The 20,525-nt window shown below is 39.8% G+C and overlaps 1 protein-coding gene across 2 annotated transcripts in view; it reads right to left on the bottom strand.

Annotated features, from left to right (window-relative positions):
• The window catches only part of atp6v1h (ATPase H+ transporting V1 subunit H), a 34,567-nt gene that overhangs the window by 8,938 nt on the left and 5,104 nt on the right, over positions 1 to 20,525 (bottom strand). Inside the window, exons 5-12 of one of the 2 annotated variants that reach the window (XM_050075016.1) lie at positions 19,983 to 20,096; positions 17,113 to 17,217; positions 15,284 to 15,343; positions 14,209 to 14,306; positions 11,731 to 11,923; positions 2,692 to 2,870; positions 2,169 to 2,294; positions 944 to 1,045 (exon numbers count right to left, since the gene is read on the bottom strand). In XM_050075016.1, the coding sequence (XP_049930973.1) occupies positions 944 to 1,045; positions 2,169 to 2,294; positions 2,692 to 2,870; positions 11,731 to 11,923; positions 14,209 to 14,306; positions 15,284 to 15,343; positions 17,113 to 17,217; positions 19,983 to 20,096 (977 nt within the window). The remainder of the gene's footprint in view (positions 1 to 943; positions 1,046 to 2,168; positions 2,295 to 2,691; positions 2,871 to 11,730; positions 11,924 to 14,208; positions 14,307 to 15,283; positions 15,344 to 17,112; positions 17,218 to 19,982; positions 20,097 to 20,525) is intronic. The other variant, XM_050075017.1, reaches the window with a different exon arrangement.

Genomic DNA, 20,525 nt, shown 5'->3' with positions numbered 1-20,525 from the left:
CTCAGAGACCAGACCAAAGGGTAATAAGAATGACGAGGGAGACAAGAAAAACCTATTATTGACCTGTCAATCAGACAGTGTCTTTAGGATAACAAACATTAAGGGGAACTTAAACAGAACGTGGAGAGGATATAAAAGTGTCCAGACAAGAACTAGCAGCATCAGAGGATTTATAATATAACCTTTATGTTGAGATTAAAACCTCTTTTGCAAATGAGACCATGCCAGAAAGGGTCAAATAGCAACATCAAATCACAACAGCAACAATAGGTACATCAACAAATATATTACATAATACAGTGCAGGTTTGTCAGTTAATTAAGCAACTGCAGCAAACAGTGACTACTTCCTTTATTCTAAGTTGAGGTTCATTTGAAGAGATAATTGTCTTAAGTCTGAGCTTGACCTGCAGATCGTTCCAGGTTTAAGGATGGGAGTAGATCTGACTTGTTCTGCCACCCTCTGTGCTGATAAAAGGTGCTTCAAACTGAACAACTGCTTTGCAAAAATAAATACTTCTAGCTTTGGTAAGTTGGAAATTTCCCTGAGATGATCTAACAGACTAAAATGTACCAGTGTTGTAACCTATGCAAAGTGAGGGATGATCCCACCATGCTGCGTATGGTAACAATGATGGGTCCTATTACTGAAGGAGGACGGGATGTACACCCCAAGCTTTCGCATTATGTGACACAGACCAACAACAAGCTTATTTCCTGTGGTTTGTGAGCAGGTTGGGTGAGCCTAACGCTTGCAGATCAATAAGTGTGCTCAGATATAAACAAACGTGGCTGACAACAGTCACACTGGGGACACCAGCTACTTCAAACCTGATGTATTTTCCTCTTTTAAATGTGTGTTCTACCACAATGGGGCCCCAAAGTCAGATATTCTACATATAATGGCTTTAAGCTTTGATACCAATTGGTTTTCACAGCCTTACCGTTTGCCACGTGGGTAATGCCGCACATATTCTCCAATGTCGTGAGCTGCCACCGCTATAACTTGAGGATCATCTGACACCTCCAACAGCCTTGTCAAGATCCTGTTGAAGAAAGGCATTTTTCTCAGATGCTTCGAGGCCAAGACGTGTCAGAGAAAGCTTCATAAAATCAATAGATTAACTACGTAAGATCTGGATGTAGAAATGCACCAACTCAAACTTCCAAACTTCAAATCTGTCCAAGGACAAGAAATAAGGCATCCCCTGAATGAGTGACACCTCGGGGCTTTAAGTGAAACAAAGTGTGGTTGAGAGTCAGGCAAAGACTGTAATGATGAAGGAGCGTATTTTAAGCTGAGATGATGCCTGAGCTGATTACAGGGGGAGGACAGTGATGAGACAATGAGATGGCCAGATCAGGATTTTTAAGTGAATGTCAGTGGCCCCAACAGAGTGTGTGACCGGAATAACAAGAAACACAGATGCAAATTGAGGTTTTATCTCTTGTGACCTGAGTCCTTAGATTGACGACACACACGCACACACACAACAAATAGAAAAACAATGTAGAGAGGCTGTGCAATTATCAGATGCTGGTGAGTGTGCGGCTTTTCAGGAGCTGTAAAAAGTATGACCTGAAATAAGTGTTACAACCTAACAAAATGTGAGCAAAGAGTTTTGAACATACAGTGGGATTTGACTGTAAGTTTCAGATTCAATTCATTTAAAAACAATTTAAATTTAATAGGATATATATACAAATTATACACTGTATATATGGGTATATCAAATCTTTTAAAGCCTCATATCAAACTCACAAAAAGCTTTCAGAAACAAGACTTATACTGTGAGGCTGCACTAATGCACACTGGCACATTGAGCCAAATGCTAATGTCAGCATGGTAATGCGCCCACGATGACGATGCTAATATGCTGACGAGTATCAGGTACAATGCTGCCGTATAGCGTATTAGTGTGCTAGCGAAAGCCTCATCTTCATATGCAGCTTATTGCAGCCTTGAGAAAAATTCATTAACTCCAAAAATTAAATGAAACCTATCAAAATTAACGTCTTCTCATTTCAGCTCTCATTCAGAATACATTCACATAATTAGTTATTAATTTGAAATTTAATTCACTTCTCCAGTGGCTACTAATTAGTTTAAAATAGAGCAGAACTTGTGCCCTCGTGGCTCGTGTCGGTGAAATCCAAGCTTCGTCTTACTTGAGGAGCTCGTAGTTCTTCTCGTTCAGGCGGACGGCGTTCTCGCGCCAGAACTTCTCAGACTTGTGCACAGGGCTCCACTCCAGGCGGCCGGACTTGAGTTCAGAGCTGTACTCATCGAATGAGCTGTTCACAAAAAAATAAAAAAACAAACATAGAAGATTAAAACTTTTTTTTTCAACAAGTAAAGAGGACAATTCAAAGTTCATTACTTTTATTCATCCCTATGCTTCTTTCTTTCAGAGATACAGCATATGGACTAGTTGAACTCAGTTCAAGTACAGAAAATATGTAAAGGTCACCCACACAATGCAGCATTCAAAATGTCTTTAGAAAATGGACTCGCTTCAAAAATTTAGCAGATTCATGTACACTGTGCAATTTCATGCACTTTATTATCCTCTTCTTTAAAAGACAGTTCCAAGCACTTATTTTTATTAGATTAATTAATATTAGGATGCATTCACAATTGGCTCTTTGAAAATGAATGAATGTGGTTCATGAAATGGAGCCGACTGGGTACCTGAGATCCTGTACGCTCTCTCCCAGCCTCTCCAGCAGGAACTTGATGTCCTCTGTGATGTCCTCGTCGTCGTACTTCTGCTGCTCGAGGTTCTCGAGTTGCTTCAGCACCTTGCACTGAATCATGGCCAGGGCGTACTCCTGACGAGTTTCTCTCTCTGCGGACTTCTCCAGAAGATTCTGTCAAAGAGAACAACAGTGTGAGAGACAGACACTTTAGAAATGAGATATTCAACAAAAAAAACAAACACCTACTCACACCACATGAATCGGTAAACAAATGAGTGCATATAAAACTCAGCGCTGCAACAATCAGTCCATTAAGTGAAACTTAATCAAAAACATTAACTGTCTAGTTGAAAAAGTTGTTCATTAAGCAAATAGTCAAAGAATATCTGTTCCCGATGGCTGTTTTTCTCTCTTTAACATTATTGTAAATTAAATATTTTAGGGTTTTGGACTGTGTGAATTAGAGGGTGTCACCTTGAGTTTGCTGAAATTGTGACAGGCATTTACTATTACTACTATTACTACTACTATTTCCTGACATAGTATAAACTATAAAAAAACTGATAAATGAATGAATTAATTTATTTTGAGCAAAAAAACAAACGAAACATCAACAGACATGCTCAAAAGGAAGTAGGAAGAAGTGTACACTTATATAATCCCACCCCCCTCTCACTATTCATGTCTCATGTAAAAAACGCACTAACCCAACACTAACCCAAACTAATTTGCAACCATTATCGATAGTCTTAAACAGTCTTTAAATCAATTAAAAAACACTTAATAGATCATTGACAATTAAGATAACTGTGGGTAGAAGGCCTGAAATAATTTTAAAACATGTAGTTTAATCATGTGAGGCTACTTTATTAAAGATCAGTGTGTCATACATTTAAAAATGTTATCAAATAAAGATATTAGTGTAGATACGATTGAGCGACATGATGACAAAAATTGAAATTTGGCAGTATCATTTATACTGTGATAATTGTAATGGTTCTAGTTGTGTTAGGCCATTGTACATGCCATGCTCACCGGCTGCTGTTTGTCCTATTTATTGGTTCTAAGTAGATTCGATTTCAATTCTTCAATTTCCAATTCGATTCAATATCGATTCAATTGGGGATATTTCAGTTACAATACCATTTTTTTCTAAAATGTGAAAGAGATTCTCAGAGAACTGACACTGTAAATGTTACAAGGAATTATTTAAAAAAATTTTAAATTCAGAACAGGATTAAACTGAATAATTTATCATTAAGTGTTGTTCCGAGAGCAGCAACAGTAAAATTAAAACAGCAAAGTCACAATATAAACTCAATATCCACAGTACTGAGTGAAGTTTAGACAGAATGAGGAACACAAACAGTCAGTATCAGCACTTCTATCCTCTGTGCTCCTCCCTCTGCTACTGAGGAGAGTCACTGCCTGCAGGTCACATTATTGTTGGTAAGTGTTAAGACACATGGCAAACTGAGCTAAACTGTTAGACATAAACAGATGTTGTTTCAGCTTGTTAATTTGCTATTAGCTGGAAAGCACTCTATGCTTGTTCATGACATAATATTACCAGCGGTGAATGACGGACTGCGGACAGAGCAGACTGAAATATCACTTTTCTACATGCTTACATGCTGCTAAACAGCTGTATTGATAAAGTATTGACTTCTTCCTCATTGAGGATTTATTGCACTTAGAGCAATGAGCATAGCTGTCATCAGCTCAAGTTATACACCATGTCTACACCGTTGCATCTCTACTTAGTGTACTTGCTGTGTCTGTGTGTGTGCGTGTGCGTAAATGTGGAGCAGCAGCCCTGATGCACAGACAGCAGAAGGAGAGGCTCCTTCAGCATTACAATAAATTACACCAAAACGTAAATAAGTAAGCTAACAGTTACAGATAAAAGAGCCGGCTGACTACAGTCATTAATACTTTAGTGCTGATGCCCGTTTACTGCTGGCAAGATTAACAGGGTTAAAGCTTTGTATATTTAAAGATCGATCTTGGTGTTTATGAATCGATATTGGGTCATTCACATAAAGATCAATTTCAATATTTTAACCCAGCTCTAGTTCCAAGTAGAGCTTAGATTCTCTGCCCGAGCCCGGCGCGACCCGGCCCGCGGGCCCAAGCCGGGTCGGGCCGGGAGCCCCCCTCCCTCTGACGTGCCCAGGCCAGGCCTGGTCAGATATGACGTTTTTTTTTTTTTAAAGCTATGATTTGATAATGTTATAGGCTATGTATTGTAGCGACCCTGCAGTAAATGTTCTGTTATAATGTCAATGTTCTGTGAGTTAATGGCATGTTTGGGATTGAATGAGGTGCGGGGTGTGAGTGTGACGGAGATGAGGAGGGCTGTGTGAGTGCGCGTGCTGGTGTGTGTATGAGCGAGCTGGAGGAGAGAGCAGGAGTGCACAGATGGAGTTACAGCTAAGTTGTTGTTTGTTGGTTGTTTTGGCGTGGTTACGGCCAACAGTAACCTGTACTGTTCAGTAATAAACGGTGGTTTAATTGCCGAATAACTGCGTCATCCTTTCCACACGTCCTGGCGGACGCTACAGTATTATAAAAAATAAAATTAAACCACACTTTGTATGACACATAGCCTAAAGTTACAACAAACTTAGGGCCGAATTCACAAAGAATGAACTGCGGCCGCTGATAGCACCTTGAATTGCACTTCACTTGCACCCGCAGTTTGCTCCGTCTTAACGTCCTATTCACAAAGGATATTGCGCTAATGATATACCAGCGCAAACACGCCCACAAAGTTTGGCAGCTGAGTGCAGTTTGCCCCTGATTTGCCCCTGATTGCAATTAGCCACATGGCAAAGTATAAATGCTGGCTTTGCGCCAAGAACACCGTGGCAGAACAATGGCAGACTTTGTTTGGCAAAGTACTGAATACTGTATACCCTCATGTAGTGATGTCTGCTGGTGAGTCAGTCTAACAGTGTCGGATGGGTTGAGGCTGTGGATTTGACCAAGTTTGACCACTTTATCACTATTCCCTCTCACTTGTAGCTGTTTTTTCGTTATCTTTTGAATTTAATATGAATTATGGAACCGTTTTTGTTCACGTTTGTTTCCCCCGTTTCGTAAAATAAATTATTGAAAGTTGCTTTTGAAGTGCGTGACAGAAGTGCGTTTTGAGAACGACCGCAGACTGTCACCTGTTCAACGCATCAATATCTTCGGATGCCATTAAAGTAATAATGATTATAATAATAATGTCAAAATATTATTTACAGACTGATTTAACAGACGATCACTGCTGCCACGATCACTGGAAAGTCTGGGCGAGAGGCCACGCAATCCTTTGAATTCGGTCCTCAGTTACAATGTTGCAACATTGTGCGCGCACAGCCCTTCACCACCTGGATCCTAAAATAAACACCTGTTTTATTACATAATCATGCTTCCGTGTTGCGCCATTCATTAAGATCGTATGTTTCTGTCATTCAAATAACAAGACTTGTGGTTTAATACTCTTAATTATAACAGCCAACTTATTGAAAAATGTCGGGTTTAAATCGGGCTTGGGCCCATAATTACAGTTAATTGGACAGGCCGGGCCGGTCCCGGGCATAACGTGCACGGGCTCGGGCCGGGTCGGGCTGGATTTTTTGGGCCCGATCTAAGCTCTAGTTCCAAGTGTCAAGATGGTGGGTCTTCTCCAGTATAACCTAAGGGTGGCAGTTTCACAAAGACACTTAGACTGGTCTGTAATGTCAGTTTCACAAAACTAAAACTGACTTATTAGCCTGAAATGAACATCTGTTCCATGGTAACATGGACTGTTTCCATAGTAACAATTAGTGACACCAGTGGCACCAAATGACAAAAGAGGAAAAACCCGTCTCCTATTTCTGTGGTCTGTTAATAAAGTTGTGAAGCGGCTGTCAATCGTAAATGGCTGGATTAATTTTGTGCTTTTATCCAGTCAAGGACACTTTGACAACAGAATGGAGGACCTTGGAATCGGACCCTTGACCCTGTGATCAGCGGACAATCAACACATCTCCTGAGCAGTCGATTCACATATTGACATGAAAAACAAGCTCAGTGCATGGCTTGACGACCGACACAGAGGATACCAAGCTGGCCATTCAGCCAAGGGAGACATTGATTTGTCAGGTATTAGCCAAAAACAGACATTCCTCAATTGATTTTTATTAGAGTTAGGAGTTTTTCAAGCTAGATACTACATTTGAAAATACACCTCTTAAATGAGGATTAACTTCCAGGTGTTGTGAATGAGGTGTGAAGGGGATGAATGCAAGGCTGCACTGCAACAAGAACACAATGTAAAGTATTGAAAAGGCTATTTCTCTCACAAAATATCTGGGAGAATATTCTAGTGGCGTTATTTTTGAAGAAAGTCAAAAGAAAAGTGGCTTCAGCAGTAGGACTGAGACAGAGCAAACCGACCAAACACTTTGACTGAGCCCTGAAACCACCGCTGAGGGCATATGTACAGCTAACTATAAATATCTGGCATTTCTTTTCTTGCAAAAACCTGTGATCTGTGCACAACATCCCTTTGAAATAGAGCAAATAGGCCGAGTCACAACAAATGTTTACAGCCCGCTTGCCTTTGAATGCATATGGCTGAGAGAAATTTAATGTTTTCTGGATCCTAACTGAATATTTAGAAGAAAAAAAAAGAGGAACTTTTTGAGTTAAGTCGGAGCAAAAACATTGCAAACACAGCAGCGCTGCCTTTGAGGATGTGTTCAAGGACTCCCAGATGGTCCGGATAATTTAAGTCACATTGCCAGTCCCATGTGGTGAGCAGAATCATTTGCATAATTACGGCATTTGGGAAAACAGCAACATGCAGAACAATGAGGAATATGTATGTAAAAGGATTTTGTAAAGAGAATTCATATTAGATATTTCCTCAAAATCTGCAAGACACACTGTAGGGAGCCCCCATAAAACAATCTGTTTGTTGGCGAGGAACAACATTTTTATAGCTCTCCTCACTCCACGGCAAACACGCTCACTACAAGGTAAGTCAAACGACTCTCGGGAAAACCCACTCAACGTCAAGACGTTTCGGGGTCTCCCTTCACTGCCCACCATTGCTTTTAATTAGCAGTAATATAACAGTCAAACTGCAAACTTCTCTCACCAATTAAAAACTGAGCGCCATTCTTTTATGGGCGCATTACAAAAGCTGGATGTGACAGCTCTGCTGGCGTAAGAGGTGTGATGAACGAGCTTTAGGGAAAATTCAAAGCAGGAACACATGCAGTCCACTGGGGAAAACACAACACAGTACAACATATTCTCCAAGATTTGGTCTCAAACCAATTTCTTTGAGCAGACAAAAGACTAGGCAGTCCTTCAGGAACACAGATGCCTATTTACTCAGCTTACAATGACATGGAATACTGATGGAAACTGGCTGAAAGAGAAATACAAGCGACCTGAAATGCCGTCTTTAAAGTTGGGTTTGAAAATCAGCTACAACTTTCCTCCGCTAGTGTATGAGCTCATGTTTCAATCATGTAATCAATGGCATTTACCGCACCATTGTTATGTGAGTGAGGCGACTGAAGCTGCCTGATGTTGCCAGGTTGGGCAGAGCTAGAATATTAGAGGCTTTTCAGCTAAAAATCTATATTCCTTCTGGGCTGTAATTTGTTGACTTGAAATGAATATTTTGTTTGGCATTCAATAAAATATCTGCTGAGGGTGGCCAGGCACTGCAGGATATCAAATGGACAAATGAATTGTGTTATAGCGGAGGATTATTATAGTTAGCAAGATATATCAGTATTGAACAAGAACAAGAGACAGAGTTTTAAAAGTTATGCTGCCAGATGTCATTAGCAAGTTTTAAAGTAATTACTGTTTTGTGATTTGGTCCAGTGCGTTAATGAAAGAGAGAAAAAATACAACTAGCTCAAAATAAAGCGACACATGGTGCATTATAGTGCTGTCACAGAACTAATTTAAAAGACATGCATGACAGACTGAGATGAGTTATTGTTGGCAGAGATCTATGTTCTGTTCATGCTATGCAGAAAACAGTCACATACTGAGCCATGGTCAGGTGGAATTTATTGCCAGGGCATATTGTTCAAGAGAATATTAAGGATTAGGTTCATTATTTTGTTAAAACTGTATCTCAAGACATTTCAAGAACCATAATTGAATTGACCTTTCGTTAAGCCCCGCCCCTTTGTGATGGTCAGACAAGCTGTCACAGTAAGCATGGAGCCCACACTGTAACTAACTGCACTCCCTCAAGAAATATTATCATATATTTGGAAAAATGAAAGAGTGATTCCAGAGAGAAGCAGACAGAGGGGTCTACAGTCTGTGTTTGAAGGATATATCCAGGATGTCAAACTGACTCAGCAGCAACAACAGTTTAAAAAGACAAAGATAGTTAGAAGCTAAAGCCGAACTTTAGGCTATAGATCACAGTGTAAAAGTGAACCACCACATCACTGCTGATCGCCACAGAAGACAATGAATATAAAGGGAAACTTTGACGATATTGAACCAGCTGTGTGGCATCACAGTGTGTGCAGATGAACAGTGTTTGGCTTCGCTCCCTTGTCGCTGCCAGCACCCGGACCTTCACCGCCAGACTGGCAGGGATCTCCGGGGAAAGTTAAACAACGTTCATCTGCACACAATGTAATGACACTTCACTGGTTCCTGTATAGCAGGGTCAGTCTTTTATCACTGTCATAATCATTAAAAAGCAAAAGCAGCATGTGTATACATTCAGTAGGCTATATCTTCAGTAACGAGCTAGCTAACCCTACACTTTTCAGGGTCTGATTTTGGTTTTGGAACAGGGAAGAAACATTTATCTTTTTCCAACCTCTCCAGGTAACGAGTGTCATTAATACACGACGTGCCCCAGGCACAACATTTAGCTCCAAATCCACAAAACCAGCCTGCAAATGAAAGAAATCTGAAACAATTGCATTAGAGTCAATGGAGCACAGCTGTGTTGTTGTCGGACCCTGGTCTGAGCCAGCCTGATGCTGCGTTATGATTGGCTAGTCTGCGTCCAGGGACAGAACTTAGTGAAGGGTCAATTGTGTGTGTGTGCAAAAACAATGAAAAATTGTGTGAGACATAAAATGTAAAATTGGGTGAAAGTAGAGATCTATCTTGGCAGAGAATGAGAAATGTATTTTAATACTCCATTTCCTTCATATCAAATGTGTGAAAGCATGTCTTTAGATTTGTTAGGAATGATCATTTATTTGTATGTAGAAGAAAAATGTAATTTCCTATGATTTCTTGAGGAATTTGGATTGATTTACAATTCTGTATTTAGCCTGATGTTTGTTTAAAGAATGGTCATTTTGTTTTTCCTCCTGTACTTGATTGATAATTCAAAGCGATGAGGTGTTTTATTAGTTGTGTTTATGAGGCTATTGTGTGTCTAGTTCGTATGGTTGCATGTGTGTGGACCCCGAGAAGAAAAGCCAATGCTTTTGCTGGTGATAATAAGATAAGATAAGATACACCTTTATTGATCCCATAATTGAGAAATTCCAGTGTTAAAGCAGTCAAGGGGAAAGAGTCAGATTAAAGATTTCAAAATTTAAACTTCAAAACTTAAAACTTCAAAAACTAGGCATGCAAAATAAGGACAAAAATACAAGAAACGGCGATAAATAACAACAACAATAATAATAATAATAATAATAATAATAATAATAATAATAATAATAATAATGAGAAATAAAGAGAAATAGGGTGCCTGATTAAGATAAAGTATGTTAACTATGACAGGAAAGTGTAGGCTTAAAATGCTGAGCACTGGTAAACGAAGGAATCGTTTCTAGACTTCCAAAATACAAAACTGAGCCTTCTGAAGCCCTGAAAGTTAACACATTGATTTTTAATGTATTCTCCAGACCTGTGTTGGTGCCCTGTCAGTCTCACTAAGTCCCTGTTGTATAAAAGCACCACAGCATGTGAAGATGAATAGAGCCTCTGCCATTAATTTCATTTTGTCAGGGTATAGTGTGGGGAATTCATTACCTGGCACAAACAGGAAACAGCAGAACAAGTCCAGGACGTGGCTCTTAGGACTACATTAAATATTCAGTGGATGCATTGAGCAATCACAGCAGGTAGATGAAAGGGCAGCATAATCATAAATCGTATTTATGTATCTTTTATGGGCTTGGTTGTTTTTATAGGCTGCCTCATCTGTTGTTTAAGAGTTGTCATTTTGGTTTGCTCTTGTTGTGATAAAGTATGAAGCCTAATTAAATGCAAATGTGTTGTGTGGAAAAAATGTACGCTGACTGCATATATCAGTATGAAAGTGCCAGCATGAAATTATGGCCTGAAAACTTTCGCGAGCAACTTTGGAGACATTTGATAGGTACAAGTTTTCCCCAAAACAGACATGGTTTCCAAACATTATCAATCATGGCTCCCCTTCATGTGCCCTTATCTACAGAGACGGATCTTTACATCAGCTGCTCTGACAGGTGTTTTTTTTGACAAATGTGTACATGGAAAGCGTGTTGTGTACTATAATCTTAACTTCTGATTGACTGCATATGCAACAGGTTTTATGTGGTGATCCCTATGTTTATTGTTTATTTCCTCTGTTTAATTGTTCGGAAAATGCTACATGACATGTAAAGCTAATGCAAATGTTACCTTGTTATTTATGTAGTAAAATTATTGACTGAATAAAATAATGAACGTAGCTACCGTGACGGCACCCCTTGGTTTGTGGTGTGCGGTCAAAAGCCTGGAGTTCGGCATTTCAGCCGTTACCATCTTGGTCTTTTAGAGCCAGAAGTGACCATATTTGAACAAGAGGGTTGGAGCTGTGGAGGACAGAGGATGGATCTGCTTGGATAAAATACTACTACAAATGTAAAGTACGAAAAATAAAAAGGAACTAAATCTTGCAGCCCCCTTGGTCGAGATGTGGGAGAGAAATTCGGCCGGTGTGGTCGAAACATTTTCAAGGAAAAGTGGCATTTCAGAGACACACAGCCTGAGTGAGAAATTTTCCACATACCCTGAAGGCAGCCAGAATGATTCGGGTGACCTTCTCCTTGACGGACTCCTGGAGGATGTCGGACAGGGCGGGCACTACATTGTAGCGTCTCAACTGCTCGCAGAGCTGAGGACTGAAGGCCAGGAGCCAAACACAGAAGATCATCTGATACTGGAGCTGGAAGCCACACTTGTTGCTCAGCACTGCCGTGATGCTTAAACAGAAAAGCATAATATAAATGAATAAAAAGTAAAATGGGAAGACAAAAAAAACAACACTAAGCCCTAGTAAAAGGACCCTCATCTATCTACCACCTGTTTACTAATAGAGAAGCTTTCACAGCTGTGTGTCTGCATGCTGCTCATCCATTATCTCTGATGATGGTCAAGAATGAAATGTTCAGTCTTTAGATAACGGTAGAGTAGCTTAGAATAGCACTAATAACTACTACAGGCCAGCGAGGCATACATTTGAGAAATTGCTGGTGAGTGCAGAGATGTGGCTCCTGTAGATGTGCAATAATTATTGACTCAAGTCAAATTTTACAATGCTGTATTACGAAAAAAACAAGTGACCAAGCAAAAGATGGTGTCATGAAGTTATTAATAATCTGTACAAAAAACAAAATAAGAAACACTGAGCCTTCTGTGTTGTTGTTTTGTATTCACTTAAACCTACTCCTCTTAGAAATGTGGCTGCAGAATACAATGCATCAATGTCAAGAGCGAGTGTACGGTATGAACCTGTCCATTAACAGTTTCTTTTTGCAACTGCAAAACAAAATAATGACATAATTGCATTATATTCTTTTAGGTTTATGTTTGCATTAGGGTGGTTTGATTTTTTTTCTAGCAGAAGGTATATTTTTCCAGCTACATCAACAATGTGTCACATACAGAACATTAAGATATTACGGACATTGTGGCCTTTAAAGATTAAATACAAACTGATTTATGTTGGGAGGCTTAAGAGCATCACACAAAGGCTCTATATGTGCCACACCAGAGCCACAGAGAGAGCTCAGGTCATCTTACTGGAGCACTCTTTACAAAATGAGTTTAATTTGCTTCCACCAGGAAGGACATTTCACCTCTCTGGAGGCACTAACAGCTACATGAGGTCTTTTATTCCATCGGTAATTGGCTTTTTAAACCAAGTGTAATTTGGCCTGTTGCTAGCTCTGAATCTGACAGGGCTGTCCTTTCTTCCTTTTGCTGCTTTCTCTAGATGGGTTTGGTGAGAAGTGATGATGACAAAAGTGGTGTTTGCGTTAACCTGTGTACTTTTTTGTATTTATTATAATCTTTTATGCTGTACTTTTGTGTACTTTATTCCAAATTGACGGCTGTCTTTAAGCCAGATTGCTCCCTTGCTAGCCCCTGTTTCCAGCTGTCAACTATCTACTGTTGTAAAAACACAAAATAAATAAAAAATCTAAACAGTCAAAAACTGTAGGAACTAGGCTTGGGTAATAATTTAATTTAATTCTCAATACTGTCAAAAATACAGACGCCTCTTTTTGTAGTTAGGTTATTTTACCCTTTTGGAGACTCTTTTTGTGTCTATGGCAACTGTCAGACAAATACAGCCACAACAAAAGACATTAGAATTAAAGAAAGACCATTAAAAACAAAGTACTTAAGGCTGTGCAATTAATCGTCTGGTGATCGTGATTACGATTTTGAGGTCAGGGTCGAGGGTTAACGATTTTTGGTCACGGATGCCTGGAGATGTTATTTTGTCTTCTACGGAAGCCGCGCATGCGCAATACCGCCCCCTGCCCTCTTCTCCACTATTCACTCCACGAGCCAGTCAAGTAGGTGAACTACGAATAATGCGAGGGGCAGGTGATCGCAGAACATTTCAAAAACAGCATGCGGAAAATGGCAGAGGGAGAGCGAGAGAGGTTGGTCTGTGTGTGTGTGTGCGTGCACACGTGTCTGTGTGTGTGTGCGCATTGGGGCCGAACTCCACTGTGCGCGATACAGAGAGCAGAGTAGAATTGTAAACGCGCAACCATGTAGAGACAGAAATTACATGCCATTGTGTAAACAATATAAGTCATCACGTGCGCCGCATAATCGTCTGCATAATCGTGATTTCAATTTTGACCAAAAAAATCGTGATTATGATTTTTTCATAATCAAGCAGCCCTAAAAATACTCCATGACAACACCACCGACAATCAAGAATCAAGTACAACTAACTACAAATGACACACACCTCATATTACCCAGATTTGTTTAAAGGAACAGTGTGTAAGATTTAGGGGGAATTATTGACATCTAGTGGTGAAGACTGCAGATTACAACCAGCTGAAACTGGGAGGGGTAGCACGATTTCTCTTACCAGCAGTTTTGCTTTTTGTTTTGTCTTTTATTTTAACCATGAAAACTGTTATATAGCTACCATATACCCCAGTGAAATGTCAGGAAGGTATTAAAAATTGATACTGCCCAAGCCTAGTAGGAACCCTGCCTGTAAGGAGTTATCACTCACCAGTTGACTCCATCAGCCTCCACCCAGGCAAACCTATACTCATTCACCCTCAGCATCAGCTGAAGGCACCCAGCCACACACTGGACGTACTGAGAGCTCTGCGAAAGACAGACGCAAACATTTACTCAAAGAGAAGCTTTAGCCTTAGCTGTGTAATCAGGAAAACAAACAAAAAATGTTAGAAGGTCAAATACAATTAGTGCAGATCTGAAACATGGAGTAGTTGACAAGCAGATACAGCACACAGAAGAAGGCCAGTCCAAAACTTGCATAACCGCCACGGATCAAACCTGAGGCATTGCACATGCAGCCTATAGTCTTATACGTCAACACATGCTAGATCACAGACCCAGTAGTACAATACAGAGCAATAGCAGGGAAAAGTGTCCCATCACACCTGAGCAGAACAATGTAAATTGCGATTAGAGTGGAGAAAGCTGAGAGGAGGAAATAGATCACATTAATCTGTTATTTTAAAAGAGGTTGAAGAAAAGCAAAGAAGTCCAGCAAGAAGAACAGGCAGCAGTGAGGACAGAAGAGTGGAGGAGTGGAGGTTACCTGGTTGGAAATGCAGAGGAAAAGATGACGTTCAGTTATTAGAGTAAGCGCTCGCATCAATAGATTTCTGAGCACACTTCTCAGAATAATCACGCTATGCTTGACAAAGTATGGGATACAAAATGGTAGGATGCTGCTGCTGTGCAAACACTATTCCAATTTCCCCTTGTTATCCTAATGTACAGGGAAAGCTGTTTGTCATGCGCTTTCAGCATTAAGGAGAAGTGGCTTACTGCATGCAATGTCTACAGTTAAAACCAATCAGTGGCAGCAAACACCATGCTGTCTACATGGAGAATTCCTCTAAACTTGCTCTAACAGACTCTGGACTGCAACAAATCTGAAAGTATTAATGAGAAACTGGAGTACAATAACAGGATGGGAGAGATAAAGAGGGGAGAGAAAAGATGTGAAAGTCCAGTGACACCTGACAGATGCCAGCTTGCACAAACCCCGGCACTTTCTTCTGGTTTTTTTGGAAGCGCCAGATTGACTGATGCACTTCACTCATACTCACTTCACTGGGGGAAATAGTTCCTGCTCCCGTGCCTGTTTCTGGACCTGTACCATGTAGGTTCTAATGAGAGATAAACAAAACAAACAGGTGCACAATTGTTCACAATCCATTGCTTTGAGCGAAGATACAGCGGCATTGGACTACACAGTATGTGCTGTGAGCTTGACCAGAAATGCATTTCAGTCGCTCACTGATTCGTTGACTGGCTGTTGAGGAGAGAAATTTAAATAAAACACAACTTCAAGAAGCAGTTTAAGAACATATTTTGCACAGACTGTTAAAAACAAAGAGACAAAGTCATGCTTTTGGAAGAGCTGACTATATCTGAATTGAAGAACACCTCCGGATGTTTTAGAAGTACTTGTGCGCAATGCAGAAGCACAAAAGAAACTGGGAATCAATATTCCGGTGTTCTATCAGCCCACTCTTTGGTACATGAATCTGCCAAGGCAAAGCAAGCACCTACAGTGCTGCTGTCATCAGAACGTCTCAAGGTCTGAGAAGCCTGCTCAGACTCAATATGAATAAATGCATATAGTCAGACAACTTTTTCAATGTCAGCTCAAACAATAGAATTGAACTAGAGGGGCACTCAGAGAGTGCAGACCTCCACCAAGGCCAAATGCCCTATCTCGCATTGTTAACGAAAGTGAAAAATAATTTGAGGATCCAGCCGGTGAATCCGCTCTAAAATTTAATGGGATCTTGCTTGGCCCATGATATACCCTTCCACTAAGTTTCAGAAAAGTCAGGCCAGTAGTTTGTCTGTAATCCTGCTGAAAAACAAACACACAAACTGAACCAAAAACATAACTTTCTTAACGGAGATAATTAAGGGAAAATGAACAGAGAGAGAAAATTAAAAAGGAGGGGGACTCCATATGAGAAAGAAGAAACCATTGTCTCCTGAAGCTTGATGTCCCAAAAACTATTAAACTAATACTCCATGACATGATAAACTTAATTAGCCAATTTATTTCAAAGCTATACACAATATACGGTGTATACACACAGACACATTTTGATTTACACATGCATGCTGCAGAGAGGATGGGTCCCAAAGAACTGGACCTTTCCTACAGCACAACCATATAATTGGATTTCAATTTTCAAATGAGCACTTTCAACTCCACACTATATCGTAAAAATTAAAGAATAAACTTTGATGAGCCCAATCACCTTTCTCAGAAGGTATACTATGCAGGTATATCCTAAAACAATGTAAAAATGAAAAGTAATCCGTCTCAATCATTACTACCGGCCCACTAGAGGTGTCTGGTGGTGTATTTATCTGCAGAGACTCTGTCCTCTGCCTATATTTTCCAAATTTCTTCTTATTTTGCTGTATTTGAGAAATTTCTGAGCACAGTGTGCACATTCCAGACAGAAAGTAACAAGCATTCAATAGGAAGCAACAAAAATCATGGACACAGCGCTGAAAAAAAGCAAACATAGCCAACGAGAGTTAATCTGAGATCAGCTTTTACTTTTACTTAAACAGTGAGCGACAACTACCGCATAGTATACCTTTAAATTGCCCTCAGGAAAAGTTTTCTCTCAACTTACACAACTACTACTAACTGCACTGTACAGTAGTAGTAAATTAGTCACATAAAGCAAACAGAATTTACAACTTTGCAGTAGTAACAAAGGCACTGTAACATGACAAAATACATAACAAGTCAGGCGGCAACATTGATTTCTCTATTCCACATGCAGCTCATTACTTTTCTATATTACAAAAGTCACTATAACCACCTCAGTGATATAGATATTCAAACTTTTATATATCACATGAAATTTGAGCGCCAACATTCAGTGTTACATACCTGTGAACTGAGCTGGCTTTTGATCCAGTTGAAGTAATAGTTCAGATCGCTTCCCTCCATCAGATCACGGCCCCAGGCAGCCAACTTAGCGATGATCCTTGCCGCCTAATGAAGGAAGTAGGACATTTTCGATTCATATTGTTGTGAATGAACAGTCTTTTAACAGGAGAAATTTACAGTGAGGCCATAATAAACTGCACTGAAAGATAGGCATTTTTTTTACTTACTAAAATGGCAGCACTGGCTATCATGTAAACTTAGACATCTTCCTAACATACAGTGAGTGAGCGAACTCTGGCAAATGGATGGCACAAAACATATACCGTGAGTAACAACAACATTCAGTGAGCCTTATGATCCCTGAGCGAGCCTAAGGAATGGCTTGCTGTTGCTCTGAAAATAGGTTAAAGCTGTGTGAAGCTTTGCAAAAATAGAGCCAAAGCGAGTGGTTTTTGAAGCAACGACATGTTGCTTAGCCTGTTTGCTGATGCACGGAGCAGGTAAGGACATCTTCTCTGGGAAAAAACAATCTCACGCCCGGTTAGGAAAAGGTGTTGTGAAGCATTTCTTTGACAAATCTTCCTTTTTGTGAAGTGTCTATTTACAAACACTTAAGTATATTTTGAGCAACAATTATGAAACAGACTCATTTTGCTGCTTTGTTTTAGTCCGAAGTTAAGGAGGAGATAAAAAACAAACAGCTACAGCATGTCCCTAATTTTAGCACTGGCTATACGATCACATCTTCTAGTATGTGTCTTTACTTTAGATTCAAGGGAGAGGGAGAGATGAAGAAAAGACAGTAGGAATGAAGGCTGGGCACACAGTACTTCAATTTAAGATACCTTGTCCTGAAACCACAAAACATGAACTACAACCTCATCTAAATTGCAAAAATGTCCGAAGCCACATCAACTATCTCATAAACAATTCAGCTAGTAAAGTGCTTCCTGTGCCCTGTGATGAGACAGTCACAGATTCTGTTCTCCAATTTCCTCCTCGCCAGGCGAAGACCTGTAGAAATATCGAGGCTCTAATTTAAAAGTAAAGAGTCAGCCCGACAGTCGGATTCAGCCAAAGTGCTGCGTGGCAGACTAGGGGTCACATTATGCCCACCTGCTGGATGCCATCTGGCTGGTGTTTATAATTAAGCTGTGGGTGCCCTATCATAGTACTCAGTTTGTTGTTGGGTGGTCATCCTTTATCTAAAAAGGTTGTCAGGTTGAAATCATTACATTAATTGCCTGTTTTTATGTGAAAAGGAGAAGGTTGCTTTGTGAGGAATTATTGATGCCTGGCTATGATTAGAAGCAGAGTCACATCTGTGAAAAATTAATGTCTGTGATAAATGTGATGGAATACACCATCTTATCTGTTAAAATAGGATCTCTGATTTTCTATTCAGTGCAATATGATGTTTCACTGATTATACTTTATTAGCTCATGTCAAGAACTTTAAACATCACAATGTGCTTGAGTTTTAAGCATGGTCTGAAGACGATTGCCCACCTAGTTCACAGCCCCGTGTGCACATATGTTGACCTTGTTTAATGTACAGACTGACATTGTTCCTCATGATAGTCAAAATCAGTTACAGTAAAAGTAACAGTAAAAGTTGACCAGAGTTGTTGGGTTGTACTGGGTTTGACATTCACCAACTTAAGTTGCAGAGGCAGCTTGAATTCCTGATGACTCTGAATCTTATTGTCTCTCATTGTTGTTGCAAGGGAAATTATGTACTTCCTTCAATGACACTGTCTGGTTTTATTTATTGTGTAGGTGTCTATGTCTTTGTAGACGTAATCTGCATGTCCTTGTCTATGGCACAACACTGACGCTGTGTTTGAAATCAAACACTAACATACAATTCATACAGAGTATAATGTCAAATTGAGTATGTGGTGTGTGTGTTTTTTATGTGCAAGAAATGCCCATTATATACTCAGGGTTCCTACACATTTGGAATTTCAAAATTCCATACTTTTCCATACCCTAATTTCCAGACTTCTCTGCGTTTTTTTTTTTTTCCCCCAGAGAATATGCGACATCTGAGTAAATATATCAGTGTATCATATTTCACATCATATTTAATTATTCTTAATAGGCGATTGTAGCCAAGTACCATACTGGCATGCAAATAAAAACTCAGGTAAGTTCAATGTCTGGGCTGAGGCAAAAAGGTTGGGACTCTGGGTGCAAGCGATGCAGTAACGAGATGTCACTGTTTTTTCCTTTCATGTGGCTAAGAATCGCCTTCTCCCCCATGTTGGCGATATCAAACGATTTCACATAAAGCTTGCATCTAGCTCTGTGTGTGAATTGGGAATCCTTGGCCAACCAGTATTTATATACAGTATTGTCAAGCCATCCATCCAAAAACTTGCATCTACCCATTGTGAACCACGTGAAACTCGTCTTCTTGTCGAAGGTGCAGTGTTGGAGTGAAACTTGATACCTCGGGGGCTGGAGAAGGGTCATGGGGCAGCGGACTGGACATACCACTTGTCAATCAGGTAAAAGGGGCGGTACGTTTTCTGAGACGTTTGCTATCACACAAACACGATCCGGATTGATTAAATTATTTTTGGAAATACCTAATTTTCTATTTTAGAACAGTGGTAATAGTCTGGAAACATACATATTTTTTCCATACTTTATTTTTCATTTTCCATACTTTTTAATACCTGGAAATTGATCAAATTTATTTCCATACTTTTCCATACTTTCCATACTTGCGTAGGAACCATGTATACTACATAAGCAGGAATTTGAGTATGACACCTGAGTTTACTGGACATACTCAAATGCCCCACAATGCATTGTGTCTCTTCAAACTGTGCAGTTTAGATTCCCAATATGTGGTCACTCACCATGTGGACAGTGAAAAGGTCCTGACGATTCAGCATTGGAAGGAAGTAGGACCAGGCAGTGTTCTTGGTCCTTTTGGCGTAGTCAAAGAAGATGCTGACCCGCTGATGGTTCTCCTGAATAACAGACGAATTAAGATTGTAGATGAGCTTTTGGATTGGAAAGACTTATTTTCTGCACAGCTGGAGAAACTTACTGACTGCATGGAACAAATTTGACCAAGCAAAAATCTATATTTTTTATCTCAAAGACAGAAATGTTGTGGAAGTGATTCCCAAATACGTCAAAATGTCTTTATTATTAAAGGTGCAATGACTCTATTAATAATTCTCTGGCTTTAGACAACAACTACACTTAACAAAAATATAAACGCAACACTTTTGTTTTTGCTCCCATTTTTCATGAGCTGAACTCAAAGATCTAAAACATTTTCTATATACACAAAAGACCATTTCTCACAAATATTGTTCACAAATCTGTCTAAAATCTGTGTTAGTGAGCACTTCTCCTTTGCCGAGATAATCCATCCCACCTCACAGTGTGGC

The sequence above is a fragment of the Epinephelus moara genome, chromosome 21, assembly GCF_006386435.1.
Source record: "Epinephelus moara isolate mb chromosome 21, YSFRI_EMoa_1.0, whole genome shotgun sequence".
NCBI lineage: Eukaryota > Metazoa > Chordata > Actinopteri > Perciformes > Serranidae > Epinephelus > Epinephelus moara.
This window is presented reverse-complemented; position numbering and strand designations above follow the sequence as displayed.